This window comes from Suncus etruscus, chromosome 1, assembly GCF_024139225.1.
Source record: "Suncus etruscus isolate mSunEtr1 chromosome 1, mSunEtr1.pri.cur, whole genome shotgun sequence".
Taxonomy (NCBI): Eukaryota; Metazoa; Chordata; class Mammalia; order Eulipotyphla; family Soricidae; genus Suncus; species Suncus etruscus.
The window spans coordinates 14,159,111-14,185,850 of NC_064848.1; the positions used below are offsets into that span (position 1 = coordinate 14,159,111).

At 45.9% G+C, this 26,740-nt stretch overlaps 1 protein-coding gene across 7 annotated transcripts in view; it reads left to right on the forward strand.

Moving 5' to 3' along the window:
- The window catches only part of PRKAG2 (protein kinase AMP-activated non-catalytic subunit gamma 2), a 136,430-nt gene that overhangs the window by 99,149 nt on the left and 10,541 nt on the right, over positions 1 to 26,740 (forward strand). For 4 of the 7 annotated variants that reach the window (XM_049777868.1, XM_049777870.1, XM_049777872.1 and 1 more), the window contains 6 exons: positions 2,961 to 3,064; positions 13,871 to 13,952; positions 15,915 to 15,973; positions 22,141 to 22,186; positions 24,799 to 24,853; positions 25,884 to 26,010. In XM_049777868.1, coding sequence (XP_049633825.1) covers positions 2,961 to 3,064; positions 13,871 to 13,952; positions 15,915 to 15,973; positions 22,141 to 22,186; positions 24,799 to 24,853; positions 25,884 to 26,010 — 473 coding nt within the window. Of the gene's footprint in view, positions 1 to 2,957; positions 3,065 to 13,870; positions 13,953 to 15,914; positions 15,974 to 22,140; positions 22,187 to 24,798; positions 24,854 to 25,883; positions 26,011 to 26,740 lie in introns of all 7 variants that reach the window. The other 3 variants (XM_049777866.1, XM_049777869.1, XM_049777873.1) reach the window with 1 other exon arrangement.

Here is a 26,740-nt window from a genome sequence, read left to right on the forward strand (position 1 = left end):
CCTAACCCTAAATCATGCTGTCTGTCCCCCACCTTTGCCATGAGACATTTTCTGAAGGGTCTTCTCAACTGTTTCTCATGGCTGTGAAGCAAGAACTAGCAGCTAGTCTATGCTGGGGCCATCCTGGGAAAATGCTTCTCCTGATCCCAAGTTCTGTAATTGGGGGTTATCTGGTCTAGGGTTTGGGTTGTTTGTTGTTGGGTGTACTGTATTTGGGGGTTCTGTGATTTGGGGTATCTGTGGTTGGGCTAGGAGTATCTGTGATTCAGCACTATAGTTTGAGGTATAGTTTGGTTGGGATGTACTTATTTTGGGGTGTCTGTGGTTGAGGGTACTATGGTTGGGGATGTATGTATGTGTGGTTGGGGGTATCTTTGGTTGGAGTCTGTGGTTTAGAGTTTAGGATAGTAGGGTATCTTTGGTTGGGGGTTTCTGTGATTAAAATGTGGTTGGGTTGTACTGTATTTTGGGATGTCTTGGTTGGGCATATCTTTGGTCAGGGGTGTGCTTGAGCATGCTGTAGTTGGGGGTAAGGGATATCAGAGGTCTGTTCGGGTATGTCTGATCAAGAGTACTGTGGTTGGGCCCGAGAGATAGCACAGCGGTGTTTGCCTTGCAAGCAGCCGATCCAGGACCAAAAGGTGGTTGGTTCGAATCCCGGTGTCCCATATGGTCCCCCGTGCCTGCCAGGAGCTATTTCTGAGCAGACAGCCAGGAGTAACCCCTGAGCACCACTGGGTGTGACCCAAAAACCAAAAAAAAAAAAAAAAAGAGTACTGTGGTTGGGGGTGTATTTTGTTTAGGGTATCTGATCAAGGTTGCTGTGGTTGGATGTTCTGTAGTTTGGGGTGTCTTTGGTCAGGGGGATAGATAGGGGTGCTGTTATTGGGGATGTCTGTGGTCAGGAGTATCTGTGGTCAGGGGTACTGTGGTAGGGATGTCTGTGATCCAGGGTGCTGTGGTCTGGGGTGCTGTGGTCGGGGGTGTTTCTGATCTGGGGTGCTGTGGTTGTGGGTGTCTGTGATCATGGGGTGCTGTGGTGGTAGGGTCTCAGTAATGGCTGCAAACTGCCCCCACCCCACTCTCTTACTAAGGACAAAAATCAAACCTGATGTCCACAACACCTCCACTCTCCCTGGGCAACTGTCCTCAGTAAGTAGCCCAGTGCTTGTAGGGGTTCATATCCAATATGTAACCTGTTGGTGGCCAGTGAGATGGGAGACTATGGGAGTGGACAGTAAATTGGGACAGGTGCATGGTCAGTAGGGGCAGGGCAGGCTGTGTTATGCATGAGGGACACTGCCCTCTGGTGGTGCCTCCCTAAATTACAGCTGAGCCCAGTAGGGGTAGGGGAGCCTAGACTAAAGTGCCCCCAAGATGGTCCAGCACCCGCCCCAACATTCCCTTGTCTTCTCAAATAGGAAATGAAGTGTGTGTTGGGGGGACTCCCTGGCAGTTCTTTGGGAACCATATAGTGCTGAGATTATGAAATGTGTGTGTGGGAACTCCCTGAGATTGAGTCTGGGGTCCTGGCCCACCTGCCTTGATGACAAAAGCATCTGGGCCCCAGATCTAGGCCGAAACTCCAGATTTGGGGTATGTTGAGAGTATTGAGGGTGTCAGGATTAGGGGATCAGCCGAGAGGGTGCTTTCCTTCCTGCCATCTTTATTTAACTTGGAGTGTCGGAGTTAGTTTGCAGGTTGTTCTGTTGCCCTGCACCATGAGAGCCCCTGATTCTGCCTTCTGCCTGCAGCCCATCCCCTTACCTGTTCCCTCAAGGTAGACTTGCCCGTTTCAGAGGGGTTGAGACCATGAGCAGAGTCCTCCCTGGAACTTTGTGCCTTTTCAAGAATGTTAACAACACATCCCCAAAACCTGCCACTGACTTCATTTTTGTTTTGTTTGGGATGGGGAAGGAGCTCCTGATTCATTTCCTTCCCATGTGTCTCTTGGAGCAAAGTTTGGCGAGTTCTGGTAATGTCAGTCATGAAGCAATGCCCCATCCTGCCCTAGTCTGAGGCACTTTGCATGAGCTGACATTAGACACCGAGCAGCTGTCTTTCCCCACCCAACACATGCACCCTTGTCACTCACCTCCTATCACACCATATCTCCTTATTACAAACCAAAATGTATGGCTCCCTTACCCTCAAGTTTCTCACCTGTACCCTAGAAACTCAAGAGGATGCTATGGGCAACCTTCCGCTTGCCCTGCTGAGCTCCCTGCATGGTAGACAGTGTTCAGGGCCAAGCTGGAGTGTAGGTTAATATTCATGCATTTGTGAGGCCCCATGTTTGATCCCTAACACTTCTCACACCTCTAAAGTCAATCCTTGGTACAACACCAGCAGCAGCCACCAGCCAAGGTGAGGTGAGGTCCAAAGCCGATCCAAGCAGTTCCCAGAGAGGGGAGCAGATACGCCCCCACCAGGGTAGTATCTGTTTGGAGGGTGATTGGAAGGAGAAATTGGAGTGATGACATGGGAGGTGCAGACGCAAGGGCTGAAACTGGGTCCCACGCTGTGGACTGGTTCTAGTTACATGCACTGAGGCTGTTTTTCTTTTCTCTAATTATGAATTTCAGTCTTTTGTGTTTTCCGTATAAGGACCTCCCTCTATTGTGTGGGGAGATAGACCTGTATGGCGCTAGGGGGCAGCTCTTTGCCTCTGCCTCCAACAAGGGCTTAGCACTGCCCCTTGAGCCTCCTACAGAGCCCCAATTTCCATCTTTCCTCACCTGCAGACCAGACTTGCCCTTGGGATCTAATATTGCTCTATGTCCAGGAAGGGCTTTGCTTGACTTGAAAGTCTTGGAAAGTAGAGGGTGTGGGAAGGGACAGGGCTGCAGTCAGCAGCCAAGACATGCCCCCTGCTTGGCAAGAGTTGAGACACACTATCCAGAGCCACCGTGTGCAGTGCCCAGAACATAGTGCCTGACTTTGTCTCTCTTCTCCAGCAGAAGACTCAGAAAGTGGCGTTTACATGCGATTCATGAAGTCCCACAGGTGCTATGACATCGTCCCCACCAGCTCCAAGCTCGTCGTTTTTGATACGACCTTACAGGTGGGTGTGCCCCGCTTTATGCTTTAGGGTGACTGACTACTGAACCTGGAGACCATGGGAAGGAAGCTGCCATCACAGACCTTGCTCTCAGGGAATTGGGGTAACATTCAGGATATCCACAGGATGGGGAGTGGCTGGGGGCGGGACAAAGGTCCTTAGAACCCTTGGTTTGTCCTGGATTCTTTGTTTCAGAGTCTCTCGTGAACAGGGTAGATTCATACTGGGGAAAAGGAGTAACATTCCTGAGGCAGAGAATCTTCAAAAGGCAAATCTTCTACTGCTCTTATTGAGCAGAAAATATGAGTGAATCATTTTGATATTTAAATTGCATTTAATGATGGAGCAGGGGCCAGATAGTGCAATGAATACAGTGCTTATCTTGCATACCGCCAACCCAGTTTGATTCCCAACATTCCATATGGTCCCCCAAGCTTGCCAAAGATAATTCTTGATTGCAGAGTCAGGAGTAACCCCTGAGCATTGCTGGGTATAACCCCCCCAAGAAAAAGTATTTACAGAAGTAGTAATAAGCCTGAAGAAATATGCTCATAGAAACACAATAGCGATTGATTTTGACATGCCTCTGTTGGAAAGCTCAAAGAAAATAGTATTTAAAACACAGAACTTGAGCCAGAGCAGCAATAGGGTGTTTACACTGATTCAGCTGATTCAGGATGGACGGTGGTTCGAATCTCGGAATCCTATATGGTCCCCCATGCCTGCCAGGAGTAACCGCTGAGCGCTGCTGGGTATGACCCAAGAAAATCAAAACCAAACAAACAAGCAAACAAAACACAACTGTAATCCAAAAAAATTAATTAGAAATAAATGATACCCCTCTGTCTCTTCTTGATCAATCTCTTTGGAAAATCATCAGCAAAGAAACACTGACCTTGGCAGGAGAAATGAAGAAATGAGCCCTGAAGATATATCTTCACGCCCAAAGAGCTGAGTCTTCATTCCTCTCCAAAGTGCCCGGACATTTTCCAAGATAGATCACAAAATGTATCCTCATAAAACCCAGAAGACAGGGCCCGGAGAGATAGCACAGCGGCGTTTGTCTTGCAAGCAGCTGATCCAGGACCAAAGGTGTTTGGTTCAAATCCCAGTGTCCCATATGGTCCCCTGTGCCTGCCAGGAGCTATTTCTGAGCAGACAGCCAGGAGTAACCCCTGAGCACTGCCGGGTGTGGCCCAAAAACCAAAAAAAAAAAAAAAACAACAACAACAAAAAAAAAACCAGAAGACAAATATTCTATCTCAGACTCTTAGGCTTTGAAAATGAGACTTAATTACAAACAGAAATGGGGGAAAATGCTTGGAAATTAAATTTAAAAATACATATTTTTCTGAGCTTTCAAAATGAGAGAGGCTGGAGTGGTAGCACAGGCAGGCATTTGCCTCAAATGCGGCTGACCAGCATCCCATACAGTCCCCTGAGCCTGCCACCAGGAGTAATCTCTGAGCATAGTAAGCCTGTGTGTGTGTGTGTGTGTGTGTGTGTGTGTGTGTGTGTGTGTGTGTGTGTGTGTGTGTGTGTGTGTGTGTAAAGAGAGAGAGGGAGGAGAGAGAAAAGAGTGAGAAAGAGGAGAAAGGGAGAGAGAAGAGGAAATAAGAAAGAAACAAGTAAAAAGGAAAGAAAAGGTCAAAGGAAACAGAACTAGAAACCTGGTCTGCAAAACTGAGCTTCTTTGAGGATCTGAGGGGGTGGACAGGGGCCCTTGAAACAGTGATAGGGGAAAGTAGGGATTCTGATGGTGGACATGATGCTGGAACACTTTGAGTAAAATTGCCATTAACAGTTTTATAACTCATGTCAGCTCAATAAATGAGGAGGCACACTACTGCCATCTGTGCACCCACAAAACAAAAGAATAGGTCTTCGTGTCACCCATTAACCAGTACCACATATGAAAAAAAATCCAAGTGTCATTTTCCACATAGCTGATGGCATAGTGGCCTGTGTCTGCTGTGGGTGCTTGCTGTCAGCCAGGCAACTCTTCGGATTGTCCTTAGTTATGTTCCCATTAGTGACCACTGGCCAAGAATTTTGGGGCAAACAAGGTTTCATTAGCACATGTTCCCCCTGAGGACCCCAGTACTCCAGAACCACATTCAAAGCCTGCTTTTCCATGTAGAAAGGTTTTTTGTTTTTTGGGGTTTTTTGTCTTTGTTCGATGCTTTTTGTCAGCTTAGAGGATTGCAGCTGCCATAATAAGAGGGATCTTGTTCACCAGCCTTTGGATACACCAGCCTTTGGGGTCTCTCAAAGAAACTCTTGGGGTGCATCTCTGATTATCTGACCCAGAGAGGACAGGGACATGTTCAGATATGCCCCTCACAGGGAAAAGTGCAGAAATCAGAGAAATTCCAGGAGCGGGAATGGAGCTCAGTAGCAGAGCACCTACCTGGCAAGGGTGGAACCTGGGTTTAATCCTAGCACTAAAAAAAAAGTTAAAATGCAGTCATGACTCATCCAATTAATCCTCAGAGGAAAAGACCTAAGAACTCTAAAATCCTGAAATAAACTGCTACTCGAGGACCTATGCACCTCCATTGCCACTCTCAGACCCTCTTTGTCCAGCAAGACAGGAAGTGGCCTGTGTTGTGTTGTGGCCTGCAGCTCCCTGGCCTGGAAATGGACTTTCTTTTGGATCTAGGGTTTAGCCAAAGTGAGCAGCCAGTGAAGCCTGATGCTTCATAGAGAATTGGGGTCACTAATTGCCGGTTTCTTGCTGGGGTGGGAGCTCTCTGCAGGTGCCATTCTAAAGGCAGGGGTCCATGTCAGCTCCACACTTGAAGTCAATTCTTCCAAAATCATGGGAGAGAAGTGTTGGTTGCAGCCTAGTCGAAGATGTATGTGGTGGGGTCCATGTCTTATTTTGCTTTTTGCTTTGTGATGGCTGAGGAGACACTTGAATGTAGGGCCTCGAAGAGGCAATGCTTATGAATCTCAGTGATCCCTGGGGCACTGGGGTTTTTCCCAGGCCATCCCAACAATGTTTTGGAGGCATCCATGGTTGCACCCCAGAGATGCTCAGGTACCATAAGCAGTGCCAGGGATCAAAGCGGGGCTGGCCACATGCAAAGCATTTGTCTTACCCTGTTCTTTCTCTCTGCCCCATATTTTCTTCTTGAAAAAAAAATTGTAATAATTATTCTAGTTTAGGTAAGTGATTTCAATAGTGTGAACATGAATGATTCTGATATATGATCACTGTATCTTCCCATCAAAGCACCCAGACCAATGTCCTTTCCTTATATCACTTTCTGTCCACTTTATCCTTCCCTCCTTTTCTCTTTCAGATTTCTAATAAAAAGCCTAGGCTTTGTTGGCTCCTGTCATTCCCATCATTTTTTCTATCACTCAAATGAGTGAGATCTTCCAGTCCTGGTCTTTTCTCCCTCTGACTGATTTCACCTAACATGATCCCTTTATCCATGTTACAACAAAGGGTAAAGGGCAAGATTCTGTCTTTCCTTGCAGATGTGTCTACCCTGGCTTCCTCATTTACAAGAATGAGTCTTTTGTTGTTGTTGTTATTTATGTTTTTGTTTTAAGGCCACACCTGGAGCTACTCAGGACTTACTCCAGGCTCTGCTCAGAGATCACACCTGGCAGGGTTTAGGGACCCATATGGAATGCCAGATTAAACTGGATAGGCCCTATGTAAGGCAAATCCCCTACCTACTGTACTATTGCTCTGTCTACAGAGCTGAGTATTTTTTAGACAGACCACTAACCATGGTCACTGCAGCAGCATCTTGTTAACACAGAAAGCCATCAAGGAAGAGGCCAGGGGAAGGGGCAGTGAAGTTTTGGACACCAGCCTGAGCACTGTACGAGATTAAGTGACCAAGCCGAATCACTGAGACACTGACAGACCTCTGACCAGGTCCCTGTATGCCAATGACTTGAGAACCACACATCCATCAAGCTGCTTGACATCATGATGATGGATGGTCTCCAGTCCTTCCCAGAGAAGCAGAATGATGTAGTGAGTGCAACGCCCACTGCTCACAAGATTGGGGACCCCACAGGCCAGAGCTACTGCACTTTCCCCATCAGAATGTCAGCCATATTCATACCTAGAATAAGTCCAGCTTCACCTGTTTTATCATCATCAAAGTCAGTGATGATAGGGCAGCTTGCAGGGAGCCCCGAGGGAAAAACTGATTCAGATTTAGATTATGATGATTCTGGGCCAGAGCTGTAGGACTGAGGGGAGGACCTTTGCTTTGCTTGCTGCCAACTTGGGTTAGATTCCTGGCACCACATTTGCTCCCTCCCAGCACTATTGGGAGTGAGCTCTGAAACTCAGAGCAGGAGTAAATCCTGAGCAGTGCTAGTAGGGAGCCTCCCCCCAGAATTTTTTTGCTGGTTCTGGGGAGCTCAGGAGCTACCTCTAGCAACATCTCACCTTGCTGTGTGGGCCTGACAGTTTGGAACTTGGGCCAAGGGCTCAAAGATGTGGTGAGGCTTGGAGAGCCTTGATGACCACACCCCTACAATGCTGCAAGTACCAGTCCTTGAGCTGTTTCCTCAACCCCTAATACTGTGATTATTTAAGAAAGTCTGGGCCCGGAGAGATAGCACAGCGGTGTTTGCCTTGCAAGCAGCCCATCCAGGACCAAAGGTGGTTGGTTCGAATCCCGGTGTCCCATATGGTCCCCCGTGCCTGCCAGGAGCTATTTCTGAGCAGACAGCCAGAAGTTACCCCTGAGCACTGCCGGGTGTAGCCCAACAACCAAAAAGAAAAAAGAAAAAAAAAAAAAAAGAAAGAAGGAAGGAAGGAAGGAAGGAAGGAAGGAAGGAAGGAAGGAAGGAAGGAAGGAAGGAAGGAAGGAAGGAAGGAAGGAAGGAAGGAAAGAAAGAAAGGCTAACTGTATCTTCTTTCATTATTATTTTTAGGCATTATCCAGTCATGCCCAGTTGTGTTCAGTAAGCCCAGAGCTTACTCTTTATTTTTTTGAGGATTTTTTAAATTATAATGCTGTGATTTATCAAATTGTTCATAATACAGTTGTTTTAGACATTCAGTGCTCCAATCCCAATCCCACCATGATTGTGACCTTCCCTTCACCAGTTTTCCTCAGTTTTCCACCCATCACCCCATCCCGCCTTCTTTCAGGTACAAATTTATCTCGTATTGTTTGGTACAATACAAAGGCAAATGGAACTATCAAAATTTTGATCAATATGTAGTGATTGTTCTATCTCTGCATACAAAAGTGTTACAAGAGGATTTACTGAGGATTTACTGGGCTATGATTTGTTTTTTGTTTTGTTTTTGGGCCACACCCGGTGATGCTCAGGGGTTACTCCTGGCTATGCGCTCAGAAGTCGCTCCTGGCTTGGGGGACCATATGGGACACCGGGGGATCGAACCAAACCGTGGTCTGTCCAAGGCTAGCGCAGGCAAGGCAGGCACCTTACCTCTAGCGCCACTGCCCGGCCCCTGGGCTATGATTTGTGCTAGTTTACACTTCTATGTATGTTACTTTTAGGCTCACTGATTCTGATGCATCTTTCCCATCAGATGTCCTGTGATCCTACTAGATTGAATATAGCAACATAGTCCAAGGTCTATAGATCTAGAACAATTTGATGGCTTGGCATTTTGATAAAGTTAAGTGTGGGAGTGAAGCCATTACTGTTGGAGGGTGTTGAGTGTGGGTGTGGGCACTGTCCCTTCAGAAACAAAGGGGAATCTGCCCCCAGCCTTTCTGAGAACGCCCCAGAATTCTCAGCCTGGATCAGTCTACCTGGGGAGATAAAGCTGCATCTTGTTCTTTTGAAATTTAGTTGAAGAGCTGGGATGTTGTCCTGCCAGAAAATGGCGGTGTAGACAGGGCTGCTAGATTTTCCAGGAGTGGGGGAATGACTCGACCCACCCCCATTCCAAGAATAAGGGTTTATTGTGCTCTGTGCTCAGGGATCAATCCTGAGGAGCTTGAGGGATCATATAGGATACTGGAGATCAAACCTAGGCCATTTGCATGCAAGGCAAAAGCCCTACCCCCTCTACTTTCTTTCCAGGCTTGGGATTCTTTTTCTTTTGCTTTTTTGGGCTCTACCCAAACCACACCTGGCCATCAGGGATCACTCCTGGCAGAGCCTGAGATTCTGGGGATGGAACTCATGTCAGCTGCATGCAAGGAAGTGTCCAGCCCATCAGTACAGAGCAGAGTGTAGCCACTGCCAGACACCTAAAGGGTGTGATGAAGCTGGTGCCCAGATGGGCAGCTTTGACTCACCAAGAGATGCCCAGGAAGCCCCTGAAAACCGTAGGGTGTGTCCCACTTCCTCTCACACTATACCCTCAATTTCCCATCATGAGAATCACCTGATTCAGCCCCTCATGCTTTGGGGAACTTGGAGAGTCTCTGCTCCCCTGGAACCATCTTCTTCCCACCCTGATTAGATCTGTTTTCCATCTGCTCCCCATTCATCTTATTTCAGCCCATTGCCCCAGAAACATATGCTCATTGGATGCCCCCTTTATGGTGGGATCCACCCTCCTTTTTCTGCAGCGTCCTATCAGGACTCTTTGGGCCCACAGGTGTGAGTCTGGGGTCCCAAAAGCTCCTTAGTGGTCACCCCCTCATTATGAGTTCACAGTGGGGGACACAGAGTCTGTCTCTTCACATAAGAACACATGCAATTTAGGGGACCCTTGATCACCTCCTACTCAAAATCAACAACATAAATATTTCAAGGGGTGCAGTAAAGCTCTAGTGCTCCCTTCTGCAGTGTCATCTCTAGGAAATTCTGCAGAAATGCCTGTTGAAAGAAAGGCTAGTGAGCACATGTTCCTTGACTAGAAGATTATGGTGTGCTTGTTGGGATGGGGTCATGGTTTAGGGTGAGGCCATGGGTGGGGTACCTTCCTGTAAAGTCAGAGATCTCCGTCTCTTCTCAGGCTGTTGGTACATGCAGCCGGGGGGTTCACCCTGGTCTGTCCATCTCACCGTACATCTGTGGGTGCTACCTGTTCACAGCTGCAACAGGTCTCTAGCCTTGTCTTCCTGCTGGCTTCTTTTCCCTTGAACTCTCAAAAATAGGAGATCCCAAATGTTCCTGTATTGTTCACTCTCTGACACTTTGCTCCATGTCTTAGCCTCTGATTCCCCTTCCAGCTCAGCAGTCTGTGCAGCTATAGCTCTTGGGACCCAGAGGCTTGCAAGAGCCAAGAAACTGGGGGACCTCATGGTGTAGAGAAAACAGCAACTTGCATGCCCTTGAAGTGTTGGGATGCCCTGGAGAGCAGCAAGGAAGCTGGTACCACGAGAACCTTTGGGGACCTTTTCACAAGCTCTAGTCATTCACTAGACCAGCACTAAACCTGAGAGTCCTTTTGTCAGCTCAGAGACTGGAAATTTCTGGGTGAAATCACCCAGAAATGTGAGCAGGCATTGGAGGACCCAGAATCCCAGTTCCAAACCCCAACTGTGCTGCAGACTTGACATTGGCACATGTTCTGCCCTTGTAGTGTACTTCTTACCTGCTGGCTATTTTGAAAATTCTATGTTTTTCTATATTGAATATTCTATATTCAAACTTTATTTTCCATTTTCATTTCACTAAATCACTGCTTTTAGAGGTTTGGAAAATCCACTCAAAGTAGAGTTTACACTTGCTCCCTGTTTGGCTAATTGCAAAAATATAACTGTTGGAAGAACTACCATGGCTGCCCTCAGCAGCTGGGGGGGGGGGATTGTGTTTGTCCATCAGCCTATATATCTCTCCTTCCATCCAGTTGTTCATCTATCTGTCAATCCATCCCTCTCTGCCTGCCCATTTGTCCATCCATTTATCTATTCATACATTCATTCATGGTCCATTCATCCATACTTCTATTCATCTGTCTATCTGTTCATCCCCCTGTCCTTCCATCCACTCATCCATCTGTCTATACATCTCTGTATCTGTCGTCCATCTATCCATCTATGTTCTTTCATCTACCTGTCCTTTCATACATTCATCCATCTGTCTTCTATCCATCAGTCCATCCATTCGTGTCTATTTTTTCATCCATTGGTTCATCTGTTCATCCATCTGTTCCTCATCCATTCATCTGTCTATATATCCAACAATTTGTCCCTCTGTCCATCTGTCTATGCATGCATCCAGCCATGACTACAGGGCCACACAGACCTCAGGGGTCCTTCCCACACTGCCTAGATGACAGTAAATGATGCCTTTTATTTCTGAGAAAACCTATCATCTATGCTTGTGAAGGGTCCTTGGACCCAACACCATGGGCACTGCCTGTGGCTCCCATGGAAAGTGCCTGTCACCCCCACCATCTCAGAGAGTTGAACAGAGCAGACACTCAGTGTGAGGCCACTGTCTGGCTGCCTCCATTTTTCACTGGGCCACATACATCGAGGACAGCAGACTGTTCACACATGCCAGAGCCGGTGCTCCTGCTGCCTTTTCTTGCTTGTTGTTAGAGAGGCCAAGGAATTTAAGAGTCACTTTCTTAGTTAAAAATGCCCCTCAAGGGCCTGGAGAGATAGCACAGCAGCGTTTGCCTTGCAAGCAGCCGATCCAGGACCAAAGGTGGTTGGTTCGAATCCCGGTGTCCCATATGGTCCCCCGTGCCTGCCAGGAGCTATTTCTGAGCAGACAGCCAGGAGTAACCCCTGAGCACTGCCGGGTGTGGCCCAAAAACCAAAAAAAGAAAAAAAATGCCCCTCAATCTGGAGCATAGTATAGCAGGGAGGGCACTTACCTTGCACACAGCCAACCCGGGTTCAGTCCCCAGCATCTCATATAGTCCCCTGAGAATCACCAGGAATGATTCCTGAGCTCAGAGCCAGGAAAAACTCAGCACTGCTGGACGTAACTCAAAAAACTAGGGGAGGGCCAAAGCACAACAGGTAGGGTGTTTGCCTTGCACATAGCTGACCTCATATTCCATATGGTCCCTCGAGCCTGCCAGGAGTGATTTCTGAGTGTAGAGCCAGGAGTAACCCCTGAGCATCACTGGGTGTGACCCCAAATAATACCCAGAGACAACAGAGATGAGGGCCACAAGGGCCAGCCCATGCTATGAAGCTTACCACAAAGAGTAGTAAGTGCAGCTAGAGAAAGAACTATACTAACAACTACAATGACAATGATAGAGAGAAAAATACAACTCCTGTCTGGAAGACAGGCAGGGAATGGGGGAGGAGGGAAATGGGGGACAATGGTGGCTGGAAAGTTGCACTGGTGAAGGGGGTGTGCATCTTATGGCTGAAGCTCAATAACGAACATATTTGGTTAGTAACCATGGTGCTTTAATAAAGAAATTACAGGAAGAAATGGTCTGTGGTCTACAGATCACAAAACAAAGCTACCAGGCTCACACTTGGTGCACGTGGTGGCACCAGAGCTCAAACTCGAGATCTCACACTTGCCAGGCAGGTGCTGTCAGCCCCAACAACGCCCCCACACACCCCCTGATTACAATGAGTTAATTACTGGATCCCTTTGTCTCCTCAATGTGCTGGGAGTTCACAAGTTTTCTTTTGTTGTGGGTGGATACTTTTCCAGTTTTAGATATTGGGAAGAATGCCAGAGTGTCGATTGAGGCAGCTGCTCCTAAAAACTTAGTGTGGGGAAATAGTTCAGCCGAGAAAAGGCTATTGCTCTAGACGGCAGGGATATTTCTGTGATTCACTGTAGGCTGTGACTGGAAAATCATGAACTGTTTTTGGTGTCCCCAATGGTTTGATGATAGTGCATGAAACGCATTGCTGAGGTCTTGCTTTGTTAAACCTACCAGGCTAAAAAGAATTTTTTTTTTTTTTGCTCCATTTTTGTTGATGGTGTTTGGCCTTTGTTTGGGGACTGCCCGGCTTAGTGTTCAGGAGAACTGTGGTTTGGGGACTTGGATCCAGTACTCTCCCATGCAGTGCCAACACTTCAGCCCCCTGAGCTTGTCTCAGTCACCATGAACATGATTTCCTTGCTTATTCTTTCATATATATTCTTTATATATATACATATATATATTCTTTATAATTTCCTCTCCCCTGTTCTGTCCTCAGATGCAGTTTGGATATTTTACTGCCCCCTGTTCTGGTGCCCTCAGAGCCTGCCAGGGGGCAGTACTTGCCACTGGCAAGTATCCCGAGCAGGCCTCCCATGCAGAACTCAGGACCGGTTTCTGCAGGTGGAAAGTTACACCTGTCCCCCTGGACAATGATAGCTGGCATGTCCCCAGATGGAGCTAAGGGAAACCAAAGTTCCACACAAGCCCAGGCCTCCAGGTTTCAGCTGAGTTCAGAGCCACACACAGTTGAAATTACTCTCCTCCTCTCACACTTTTCTGTGGAGTTACTGTCAGTCAAGCTCTTAGAGAAGCATCTTCTGAAACCATAAGAACAATCAAAAGAAAAATATTTGAAGGATTTGTGCTGAAAAGTAATACCCGGGCCCAGTACAGCTTTCCACCTGATGATACAAAAGATTCTGCCCATGTGAATGAATTTGTCCATTTTCAGTTTATCAGACTTGGAAAAGATGATCCTCAGAGGTTTGGCTGAGCATGGGGCCAGAGCAATAGCACAGCGGTAAGGTGTTTACCTTGCATGTGGCCATCCCGGGGCAGACCCGGGTTCGATTCCTGGCATCCCATATTGTCCCCTGAGCCTTTCAGGAGCAATTTCTAAGCTCAGAGCCAGGAGTAACCTCTGAGCACCTCCAGGTGTGGCCCAAAAACCAAAAATAAATAAAATATTTTTAAAAAAAATATTCGGATGAGCCTCCTTCTGTGTGCCATTCTAAGTATGCCAATCTCTCCTCTGTCCCCAGGTTAAAAAGGCCTTCTTTGCCCTGGTAGCCAATGGCGTCCGAGCTGCACCTCTCTGGGAGAGTAAAAAACAAAGCTTTGTAGGTAAGCCATGTGAGGTCTATAAAAAAATCTGCAACAGGGTCATAAAAGGAAAACATCCCAAATGTCTTAGCCAGTGCACATTTGGGGATTCAGCCTCATAAGTGCATTAAGGAACATTTTGGCTTGCACTTCCTGTACAAGGGGCCTTGGTCTCTTCCAAATACCCTCATCTTCATCTTTTGTTTTTTTGTTTGTTTGTTTGTTTTATTTTGTTTTGAGGCCACACCTGGTGGTGCTCAGGAATTCTTCCTGACTCCACTCAGGGATCACTCCAGATGGGCTTAGGATCATATGGGGTGCTGGCAATTGAACCCAGGTCAGTCACATGCAAGGCAAGCACTTTACTCATTGTACTATCCCCTCCCTGCTGTTCTGTCAGTCCAATCCCAACACCCTCAACTTTGTGCAGCCAGTATACAGAAGGATGGGCAATGCTTTGGCCAGGTCCTTCGATACTATCTCTCTTTCCAGGTCTTTACCATATTATTTTATTTTATTTTATTGGTTTTTGGATCACACCTGGCAGTGCTCAGGAGTTACTCCTGGCTCTATGCTCAGAAATCACTATCTCTCTGGCCCCTGCACCCTATTATTTTAAAATTTCCCATTTCTCTTTACACACCAACTTTGGGAGTGGGAGAGGCAGCATCTTTGCATCTTGGTTACATTGAGGGTCTGAGTGGCTAGAAGTGGGCTCAGAAATGGTGACTACTAAAAGTCTCGTTTGTAGGCCCTTTGCTGAGGAAACAGCTCTTGTGCCTAGAACTTCTGGAATTTACTAGGGAAAAAGGAGTGCCCAGAAGCTATCACAGAGGGACTTCAGTTCCATAGAGTCCCCCTTATCTCACTGGGAATACCCATGAGCAACAAGCTGGGAGTAAATCCATACATCACTATGTGTGACCTCAACTTTGTTCTCTTGAAACAAAGGAAAAATCTGGGCCAGAGCAATCGGAGCGTGCTTACCTTGCACATAGCCAACCCAAGTTCAATCCCCAGCATTCCATATGGTCCCCGATCCCACAAGGAGAAATTCCTAAATGCAGAGTAAACCCTCAGCATCACCGGATGTGACCCAAAAACAAAAAAGAAATATGACTGCAGGGGCCGAAATGAATAGCACAGCGGTAGGCCATTTGCCTTGCATGTGACTGACCTGGGATAACCCAGGTTCTACCACTGGCATCCCATATGGTCCCCCGAGTCTGCCAGGAGTGGTTTCTGAGCACAGAGCCAGGAGTAACCCAAGCACCACCGGGTATGACCCAAAAATCAAAAACCAAAAAAAAAAAAATTATGACTGGAGTGATGGAACAGCAGAGAGGGCATTTGCCTTGCCAGCAGCTGATCTGACTTCAATTCCTGGCAACCCATATGGTCCCCTGAGCCCCTTCAAGAGAGGTTCCTGATCACAAGCCAGGAGTAAGTCCTGAGCACCCCTGGGTGTGGCCAACCACATCCCCCTGAAAATAAGGAATAAAGTATTGGCAGTTGCTTATTGTTGCCTCAAGACTTCCATGGTATTTTATTATTCTCGCTGTATTCTTTCTCTTGGAGTTGCCAAATGCTATGATTTTCCATTGTACTTAGAATCAGGTTTGACTTCAGCTAAAATCATGCAGGTGCAAGGCTGGGGTGTGATTCAATGATAGAGCATTTACCTTGCACTTGTGAGGCCCAGGGTTAAGTCCCCAATAAACCCCCCCAAAGAAGAAAAAAAGTTTATAGGTGGAAATGATGAACATGCTGATATTTTAGATAATGTACTAAGCTGTGCTTGCTATCTATAAGCCTGTCATAGGTATCTTAAGCTTTTTTGTCTCAAGTAAATTATTTCTCTCAAATAAAGTATTTATCTCAAAATAAAGTATTTATATCAAGTACATAAGTTTGCTTGTCACTAAAAATTTTGCATTTATGTTCTGTAGTTTTACACTTAATGTATAAAATTCTTTGTTGCAGGAATGCTAACGATTACAGATTTCATAAATATACTTCATAGATATTATAAATCTCCCATGGTAAGTGTGGGTAGTGGTGCTGTGTGTGTCATTGATGGGGTACAGTAGGGGCATTTCTGGGTGTATTTGCCTTTTTCTCTTCTGTCTGGATAGTTTTGACAGTGAATGATATTCCCACTTAAAGAATGTGCTAGAAACCTCAGCACAGAGCAGGTCCCTGTACATCAGAACCCCATCATAGTTCTCCCAGGGAGACCTAGGGGACAAGTGTGAAGACAGTGATGCCTGAGGGTTGGCCTGTCATGGGCTCCAGAGACCCAGTCCTGATTCCATGGTGAATATTATTGGTGGAAGAAAAGTGAGCTGGATGGATAACATAATAGGTAGGATGTTTGCCTTGCACGCAGCCAACCCAGGTTCGATCCCTGGCATCCCATATAGTTTCCCAAGCCTGCCAGGAGTGATTTCTGAGCACAAACCCAGGAGTAATGCTGGAGCACTGTGAAGTATGGCCCAATAAAGGAGTGACACATTACCATCCTCCCATTATGTGGTGTGGCATATCTGTACTTGACTATGTAATGTGACACATCCATGTCCTACAGCCACATGGTGTAGCATGTTCCCATGCCTGATCACAGCGTGTTATGTCCCCACTCCTCTCAGCCATGTAACATGGCATGGGACTTGCTGCCATGGACTTAGTATGATTTGGAACCACATGGTCCTTTCTCCTGCAGATTTGATTTTATTGTTTTAGAAGTGAAGTTTTCTTTGTTTGGTTTTTCTAAGGTAAAGAAGAGGGCAGAAACAAGTAGTTTGTCTCTTTAACTCCTACTGTTTTAAAAAGTCTAAAAAGAAAAAAGGGTAGTCCTCAGTTCTTTTTTTTTTTTTTTTTTGGTTTTTGGTTTTTGGGTCACACTTGGCAGCACTCAGGGGTTACTCCTGGCTCTATGCTCAGAAATCGCTCCTGGCAGGCTCGGGGGACCATATGGGATGCCAGAATTCAAACCAATGACTACCTACATCAAAGGCAAATGCCCTACCTCCATGCTTTCTCTCCGGCCCAGTCCTCAGTTCTTAAATATAAAGATTAATGTTACTCAATAATTAAATTCCTCTACAGGGGCCTGAGAAAATACAGTGGGTAGGGCATTGCCTTGCATGCGACCAAGAATGGATTATTTCCTGGTACTGTATATGGTCCTCCATACTCTACCTGAGCACAGATCCAGAAACAAACCATGAGCACAGCCAGATGTGGCCCAAATCTTCCCTTCCCCAAAAGAAAGTCCTTGTATTAATGGGAAAAACAAGTTTTTTTTTCATAAAACATAATCTTGCAGGCAACTTTACTAAAGGCTTTATGAATGTCCCCATTGATTCAGCATGACAGACATATTTCTTTAGTTCTACCAGTGCAAGTGAATTGGTTTGCCTCATGCTTACTCTGATCATAGCTCTGCTTTTGGACAAGCAAAATTAGCACAAGAGTGGTTATTAAGTGGACAGATTATGTTAAAACCTTGCTGAATTTTATATAGTGTTAATCTTATAGTTTAAAATATTACAATTATTAAAAAGCAATTACTGTCCAAATGTATATACAAAGTCTGTCTTCATTCTTTTTTTTTTTTGGTTTGGTTTTTGGGTCACATCCGACAGCGCTCAGGGGTTACTCCTGGCTCTATGCTCAGAAATCACTCCTGGCCGGCTCGGGGGACCATATGGGATGCCGGGATTCGAACCACAGACCTTCTGCACACAAGGCAAACGCCTTACCTCCAAGCTATCTCTCCAGTCTCCTCTCTTCATTCTTTTTTTTTTTTTTTTTTTTTTTTTTTTTTGGTTTTTGGGCCACACCCGTTTGACGCTCAGGGGTTACTCCTGGCTATGTGCTCAGAAATCGCCCCTGGCTTGGGGGGACCATATGGGACGCCGGGGGATCGAACCGCGGTCCGTTCCTTGGCTAGCGCTTGTAAGGCAGACACCTTACCTCTAGCGCCACCTTCCCGGCCCCTCCTCTCTTCATTCTTAAGGATACATTTTTCTTCTCAACTTTCACCTCATTCTCTTGACTGTGAACCGGAAAATGCTATTGTGAAACTTCAGATTTATTTCCTTTTCTACATATTTATCCTTAGCTGTGAGTGTATATGCACAAGTACAAAAATTGAGCCCAGTGCCTCACATATATAGGGTGTGTTCTACCCCAAGGCACATCCTCACCTATTATTAGCATTTAAAAACTTAACTGAATGAACTGAAGTGATAGTATCACAGGTAGGGCACTTGCCTTGTATGTGCCCAACCCAGGTTCAATACCAGCATCCCAGATGGTCTCCAAACCTGCCAGAAGTGATTCCTGAGTGCAGAACCAGGAGTAATAACCCCTGATCATTGCTGGGTGTGGCCCCAAAAGAAATATAAATAAACAAAAAAGACAACTAAAGGCTGTGAGAGTCCTCATAGGTCTGAAAGTCATGCTTTGCAGGCCTGGTCCCCCAAAGCATCACCTGAGTTACCCCAAGCACTGCACCAGCTGTGATCACTCCCTAAAAGTAAAACTTGGTGGATTTTTATAGGTCAGTCTTTTTTTAAAAAAAATTAATATCTTTATTTAAACACCATGATTACAAATATGATTGTAGTTGGGTTTCTTTTTTTTGTTTGTTTTTTGTTTTTGTTTTTGTTTTTGTTTTTCAGGCCACACCCATTTGATGCTCAGGGGTTACTCCTGGCTAAGGGCTCAGAAATTGCCCCTGGCATGGGGGGACCATATGGGACACTGGGGGATCGAACCGCGGTCGCAATCTTTCCTTGGCTAGCACTTGCAAGGCAGACACCTTACCTCTAGCGCCACCTCGCTGGCCCCAGTAGTTGGGTTTCAGTCTTGTAAAGAACACCCCCCTTCACCAGTGCAACGTTCCCATCACCAATGTCCCAATTCTCCCTCCTCTGCACCCCACCCCCACCTGTACTCAAGACAGGCTTTTCACTTCTCATTCATTCACATTGTTATGATAGTTCTCAATGTAGTTATTTCTCAAACTGCACTCATCGCTCTTTGTGGTGAGCTTCATGTCGTGAGCTGGACCTTCCAGTCTTCCTCTCTTTTGTCTCTGGGAATTATTGTAAAAATGTTTTTTATTTTTCTTAAAACCCATAGATGGCCGGGAAGGTGGCGCTAGAGGTAAGGTGTCTGCCTTGCAAGCGCTAGCGTAGGACGAACCGTGGTTCGATCCCCCAGCGTCCTAAACGAGTATAGCCCAAAAACCAAAAAAAAAAAAAAACATAGATGAGTTGAGACTATTCTGCGTCTATCTCTCTCCCTCTGACTTATTTTACTCAGCATAATAGATTCCATGTACATCCATGTATAGGAAAATTTCATGACTTCATCTCTCCTGACAGCCACATAATATTCCATTGTATCTATGTACCATAGTTTCTTTAGCCATTCATCTTTTGAAGGGCATCTTGGTTGTTTCCAGAGTCTGGCTATTGTACTGTATTTTCTGGCATATAAGACAATCCCCTAATTTTAGACTTCCTCTCTGACTCTGGCCAATCTGAGCAGGCTTTTTACAGTGTAGATTCGGGTACAGAACACTGTATAATTTGCATGAATAAAAAGCCTGCTTGGATTGGCTGAGTTAGAGAGTTAGAGAGGCGGTCCGAGCAGCCTTGCAGTAATTGATGCAGGATTGAATTGGAAAATTCGTTTCCTGGCAATATACAGACGATTTTCGATTTTCAATAGACTTTTTTCATTTCAAAAGTCGTCTTTTATGCTGGAAAATACGGTAAATAATACTGCAATGAATATAGGTGTGAGGAAGGATTTTTGTATTGTATTTTTGTGTTCTTAGGGTATATCCCTAAGAGTGGTATAGCTGGATCATATGGGAGCTCAATTTCCAGTTTTTGGAGGAATCTCCATATCGCTTTCCATAAAGGTTGGACTAGACGGCATTCCCATTCCATCTCCAGTACCATATAGGGTTCCCCCAAGCCCTGCCAGAAGAAAGGCCTGAGTATGGGGGAGGAAACCAGGTGTGGCCCCAAAAATGAGAAATAAAGGCCAGAGCAATAGTAAACACAATGGGTAGGTTTCTTGCCTTGCACACAGCTGACATGGATTTAATCCCTGAGCACTGTCAGGAGTGGTTCCTGAGCACTGCTAGGTATTAGCTCAAAACAAAAGTAAAAAGGAAATGAAGGGTTCCAAGAAAAAGCTGGTCAGAGGTGCCACTCCTGCTCTTGGCACTGAAAGAGACTGACAGACAGACAGACTGACAGACAAAGACAGAGACACACACACACAGAGAAAACAACTAGTGTTTTGCTGTTCTCTCAAGACCCTTGCTCTGTCCTTGGGTGTCTTGCTTCTTTGGGTGCATCATCAGAATCTTTTCACAGGGGGTGCTGCACCCTCACTATTGAAGGGAAGCTCTGTTACATGGTTTAGTTTGGTTTGGTTTGGGATCAATGTCCCCAGCCTGAGCTCTGCTGTTTTGTTGAAATAGTATCTTCCCCCGCGCCCTTTATTATTTTTTTGTTTTTGTTTTTTGTTTTGTTTTGTTTTGGGCCACACCCGTTTGGTGCTCAGGGGTTACTCCTGGCTAAGCACTCAGAAATTGCCCCTGGCTTGGGGGAACCATATGGGACGCCGGGGGATCGAACCATGGTCCTTCCTTGGCTAGCACTTGCAAGGCAGACACCTTACCTCTAGCGCCACCTCACTGGCCTCGCCCTTTATTTTTTTAATTCAAGGATGTCACTTGTCTTTGGGCCACAGAGGCGTCTGTGGAATGATGAAAACCTAAGCTGTGACTCCTCCAGACAGGGACATTCCTGGGGTGTCTCCCTGCCTTGGGACTCTAGTGTGATGTGCAAAACCGAACCCATTTCTGGGCTCGATTGCTCCATCCTTTCCCTGTGCACCAGATTCACATACCCCCCGTCCTGTGTTCCAGGCTTGATCTCCCTCCCCCACCACTGTTTTGTGCTCCAGGCTTTGTTTGCCCCAGTCTTGCCCAGCCCTGCTCCCAACATCTCTCCGTTGGATTTTACGACACTTCAGAAGTTTTCTGCTCCCGACTACATCTGTTTACTATTAGTGTTATCACATCCCAGGGTACTCTCAGCTACAGTCCTGACAGTGTGTAGTGTACATGGGGCATCTCCATCAGGGTCATTGCCCATCCTCTACCCCCACCAACACACATGGGATGTGGAGGGACAGGGCTTGCTTTCCTTTTTCTCCTGGATATTGTCACTCATCTGCATCTGCAGCCCAGGTCCTTTACCCATATGCGTTTCATCATAACACTATTTCTGCCTGGTTCATCCCTTTCTGTCCTAGCCTAGCCCCTGAGGGTAATTTCCCTCTAGTTCTGGGGAATCAGCTTTTGGAAATATTTGGCTTTTTCTTTTTTTTTTTTTTTTTATTTTTTTTTGGTTTTTGGGCCATACCCTGTGACGCTCAGGGGTTACTCCTGGCTATGCGCTCAGAAGTTGCTCCTGGCTTCTTGGGGGACCATATGGGACGCCGGGGGATCGAACCGAGGTCCGTCCTAGGCTAGCGCAGGCAAGGCAGGCACCTTACCTCCAGCGCCACCGCCCAGCCCTGGCTTTTTCTTCCTCCTTGCAAAACCTCATGGAACCCCTAGGGGCTCTGCGCCCAGGAATCAATCCTGGTGGTTCTCTGGAGACCATAATTGGTACTAAGGATCAAACTTGGGATCTCCAACATGGAAAGCTTATACTCCAGCCTATTGATTTTTCTCTCCAGGCCCCGGCAAAAAAAGATATAAAACAAAGCTAAAATTGAAAAGGACCCCAGAGTGCCCCTTGAATCCCTTCATCTTCTTACCTCTTCTTTCTCCTCCTTTTATCATGAGCAGTTAACTTTGACTCAGAATATGTCCTTTGAAACGAGAAGTGTTCAAATCTTTGGTCTCCCAGAGGAAGGAATTCGTTTGTGTGTGTGTGTGTGTGTGTGTGTGTGTGTGTGTGTGTGTGTGTGTGTGTAAATGCATCAGAAGTTTCCTGTAAATTAATATAGACAATGCAGCTATGGTTCATTGGTTTGAGATGTATAAAACATTCATCTTTGTATTACCAATTACCTTGTTTGCTCTCTTCTCCACGCTTTGGAACTCAGCAGTTAGATTTGTTCTTTCGGCTCTGTTAAACTTGAAACGAGTCATTTCTTATTTCAGGTGCAGATTTATGAATTAGAGGAACATAAGATTGAAACGTGGAGAGGTAAGTGTTCTGGGCCTGGAGAGGTAAGGGCTCAGGTCCCTTTCTGCTTTGGAAACTCCATTCAAACATTCTGTGTCTTTCTTCTGGGGTGGGTGGAGCTATGAGCTGCTGGGAGGAAGCATCATGCTTCATAGTTGTTTCTGGGAGGTCCCAGAGCAAGTAAGACCCTGTGTTAAGGCTGGGGTGTCAAAATACAAAACTCTGTCCTGCGGCCTTCCCTGCAGCACAACAGCATCCCACACTCACCTTTAGATACAAAGCCCTTCAGAGAAGTATGTTCCTGGGCCCGGAGAGGTAGCACAGCGGTGTTTGCCTTGCAAGCAGTTGATCCAGAACCTAAGGTGGTTGGTTCGAATCCCGGTGTCCCATATGGTCCCCCGTGCCTACCAGGAGCTATTTCTGAGCAGACAGCCAGGAGTAACCCCTGAGCACCACCGGGTGTGACCCAAAAACTAAAAAAAAAAAAGAAGCATGTTCTTAGTTTCAGTTTAAAGATCAACCTGTAAGTGGTGGTGAGGCATAGAACTCCAAGACTGGACCCAAGTAATATGAAAATGACGTCAAAATTATCTGCAGCTAGAGTAGTAGTACAGGGGTGAAGGCACTTGTCTTGTACACAGCAGGTCCTGGTCGGATTAAGCCAGAAAGTTCCCTGAGCACAGAGTCCTGAGCACATAGGGTATGGCATAAAAACAAAGACAATAGACCGCTGCTACGTTTACTCAGAACATTGTAGGTGATACTATCATGAAATCATAGCACTCATTTTTGAAATAGCAAATCAAAAATGTGTCCAATGCGAATATTCAAGATTGTAAATTGTCCTGAATGTGAAAGTTTTTACATAGGGATAGAGGTAGGGAGGGGACACAAAGGGCGAGTCAGGAGGGATTATGGACAGAGGTCCTCGGTGTACTCCATAAATCTGGAGTGGCCTCTGTAGGGGTTCTGGGAGCACCTGTTTCTCTGGGAGAGAAACAGAGTCTCTGATGGAAGGAGACTTGAAAATTTCAAATAAAAATGTAGCTCTATACTGTTAGAAAAAAAACCTGCCTCTCTGCCTATGAACTGTGACCCTCTGAAGGACCAGGACACTTTCAACAGTCTCAGATTGAATGCTTCACATGGTTGGTTTGATAGAGTCCATGTTGGTCGAGTCACACCGCAAAGGACTATAATGTGGCTGAGTGTCACAATTCTGACACTTAGGAAGAAACATGGTACTTCAGTCTCGTGCCCGTCAGGTTCCATGTGTCCCCTCAGACCCTGTGTTCCCTACTTGTTATTCTCTCAACACATTCCTTCAGGCCTTGGGGAAAAAACTCAGGAAAGCAAATGAGTTTCAGTGGCTCTTTCCAAGGATGAGTCCTGTATCCCAGGAATTACCTGGTGTGCAATTCATGAAATTGAACTAGAAGACTGTCGCAGGCAAATTTGGCTCTGACTTTGGTTTTCTGACCTGTCGGGATCCTCCGAAAAGATGAGGAAACAGGCGAACTTAATATCATTCTCGTGACCTGCTGACTTTGCACTGTCTTCATATTTCTTCTGGTTTTTACAACAGCCGCTATAACAATTTTTAAATATTTCTCTTTTCCACAAAACCAACCTTTTAAAAATCATCATGGAAAGACAGAGATAAGAAATTTCTGCCACAGAGGATGACTTGGGACCAAAAGGGGACAGATATTAGTGGCAGGAAGTGAGCACTGGTAAAGTGATGTCTGTTGGGACATTGTATGCCTGAAATTCAATCATCAATAAGTTTGGTGGGTTTTTTTGGTTTGGTTTGGATTTTGGGTCACACCCAGAGGTGCTCAGGGGTTACTCCTGGCTCTGTGCTCAGAAATCGCTTCTAGCAGGCTTGGGGGACCATATAGAATTCTGGGATTTGAATCACTGTCCTTCCTGAATTGACTGCATGCAAGGCAAATGCCCTACTGCTGTGCTATCTTTCCGACCCCAAACTTTGTAATTTTACATCTCATTTTCATTCCATTTAAAAATAATTATAAAAGTTCAGAAGAGGTGCTGGAGTGATAATACAGCGTGAAGAGAATTTGCCTTGCAAATTTGCCTTGTAGCTGATCTGGATTCAACTCCCTACACTCCATATGGTCCCATATGGTCTCCTAAATCCTTCAAGAGTGATCCCTGAGATCAGAGTCAGAAGTAACACCTGAACACTACAAGGTGTGGCCCCTAAAATAAAAAACAAAACACTGTGGAAGTTATTTAAAATCACCATGATAGTTTTCTTCTTCTTTTTTTTTTTTTGTTGTTGTTGTTGTTTTGGGCCACACCCGTTTGATGCTCAGGAGTTACTCCTGGCTAAGCACTCAAAAATTGCCCCTGGCTTGGGGGGACCATATGGGACGCCGGGGGATTGAACCGCGGTCCTTCCTTGGCTAGCACTTACAAGGCAGACACCTTACCTCTAGCGCCACCTCATCTGCCCCTTACAATTTTCAATATATGTCAGTACATTGAGAATATTCAATTTGGATTTTTAATAGGTTTAAGTCTCTCCTCACTCACATGTTTCTCATTTTTGTGACAAATGCAAGCAGCCACACTGGGACTAACTGAATGTTTTCTTTTCATGAACACAGAGCTTTATTTACAAGAAACATTTAAGCCTTTAGTGAACATTTCTCCAGATGCCAGGTAAGTGGAGAAATGATTTCTCTGAAAAATGAAGATTTTCCTTGGGGTTCTTTGTCTTGGGAGATCTTTGATCTTGCAAGGTGTCAGCCTCCTCCATTCCCTGAATTAAATTAAGTAAATCTAAACTGTCCCAAGGATGGACTGTGGACTGGGCCATGTCTAGACCATTAATGACAAGAGGCATATGAGTACTGGTACTCCATAAACTCCCACCCTTGAAGCAGGACTCAGAAAGTGCATTCAGCCCTTCTCTGTGATTTGGGGATATTCATCTCATAGTCTACAAGGGTCAATCTGCAGTTTCACTCAGGCTGAAGCCTTTAGAACAGGGGTCTCAAACTCAATTTACCTGAGGGCCGCAGGAGGCAAAGTCGGGGTGATCCTGGAGTGCAAAGTCAGTAGTAAGCCTTGAACATTGGGGGGTGTGACCCAAACAACTAAAACAAAACAAAACAAAAAAAAGATTCCTCTAGGGCAGGGCCACAAAATGTTGTACGGAGGGCCACAAACGGCCCACAGGCCTCGAGTTTGAGACCCCTGCTTTAGAACATTCTAAAGCTCTTATGAGCTAAAGTGTAGGGTTGCTCTGAATTTAGTATTATCTTCTCTGATGAAGTTGTTCAGCATGCTGCTTTTTTGTTTTTTGTTTGTTTGTTTGTTTTGTCTTGTTTCATTTTGGGGTCACACCTAGTGGTATGCAGGGGTTACTCCTGGCTCTCTGCTCAGAAGTCTTTCCTGGCAGGCTCAGGAGACCAAATGGGATGCGAGAATTTGCTGTTCTATCTTTCCGGCCTCCTGTATGCTGCTTTTAATAATTGTAGCTCACTGGCATATTGGAGTTTCTTCACAGAGGGTGAAAACTCACAGAATTTGCTGAGCTCCCGGGTTAGAACTTTTCCCGCACACTGACATAAGTCTCTGAGCCTTTCACCTTGCAGTTGAAAACTCTGGGAGTGGTGGAGACAGAGGCAACAGGCAAGGTGCCTTCTTCAAGCCTCCTTCCTGATCCCTTTCCTGACTTTTTCTACAGCCTCTTCGATGCTGTATATTCGTTGATCAAAAATAAGATCCACCGATTGCCCGTTATTGACCCCACCAGTGGAAATGCACTTTATATTCTCACCCACAAAAGAATCCTCAAGTTTCTCCAGCTCTTTGTAAGTAGTTTTCAGTGTTTCTAAAGACAGGGCTGCCACATCTTTCAGTGGCTTCAAGAAATTTGGCTTCTGGGCCTGGAGAGATAGCACAGCGGCTGCATTTGCCTTGCAAGCAGCCGATCCAGGACCAAAGGTGGTTGGTTCGAATCCCGGTGTCCCATATGGTCCCCCGTGCCTGCCAGGAGCTATTTCTGAACAGACAGCCAGGAGTAACCCCTGAGCACCGCCGGGTGTGGCCCAAAAACCAAAAAAAAAAAAAGAAAGAAAGAAATTTGGCTTCTGTGAACCAACCACAGAGAAGGAATGGATTATCTTAAGGTCTCTGTTCCTAAACTTGAGTTCCTCACTGCTAATGGAATTGTACTTTTTGTTTTTGTTTTTTGTTTTTGGGTCACACCCGGCAGTGCTCAGGGGTTCCTCCTGGCTCCACGCTCAGAAATCGCTCCTGGCAGGCTCGGGGAATCATATGGGATGCCGGATTCGAACCAACGACCTTCTTGCATGAAGGGCAAATGCCTTACCTTCATGCTATCTCTCCGGTACCTGGAACTGTACATTTTTAATATCCCTGCTAGTTAAAAAGTCACAATCTTACTTTTGTTTGTTGGTTTGGTTTTGGTTTTGGTTTTTTGGGTCATACCCGGTAGCGTTTGGGGGTTCCTCCTGGCACTACGCTCAGAAATCGCTCCTGACAGGCTCAGGGAACTCTATGGGATGCTGGGATTCGAAC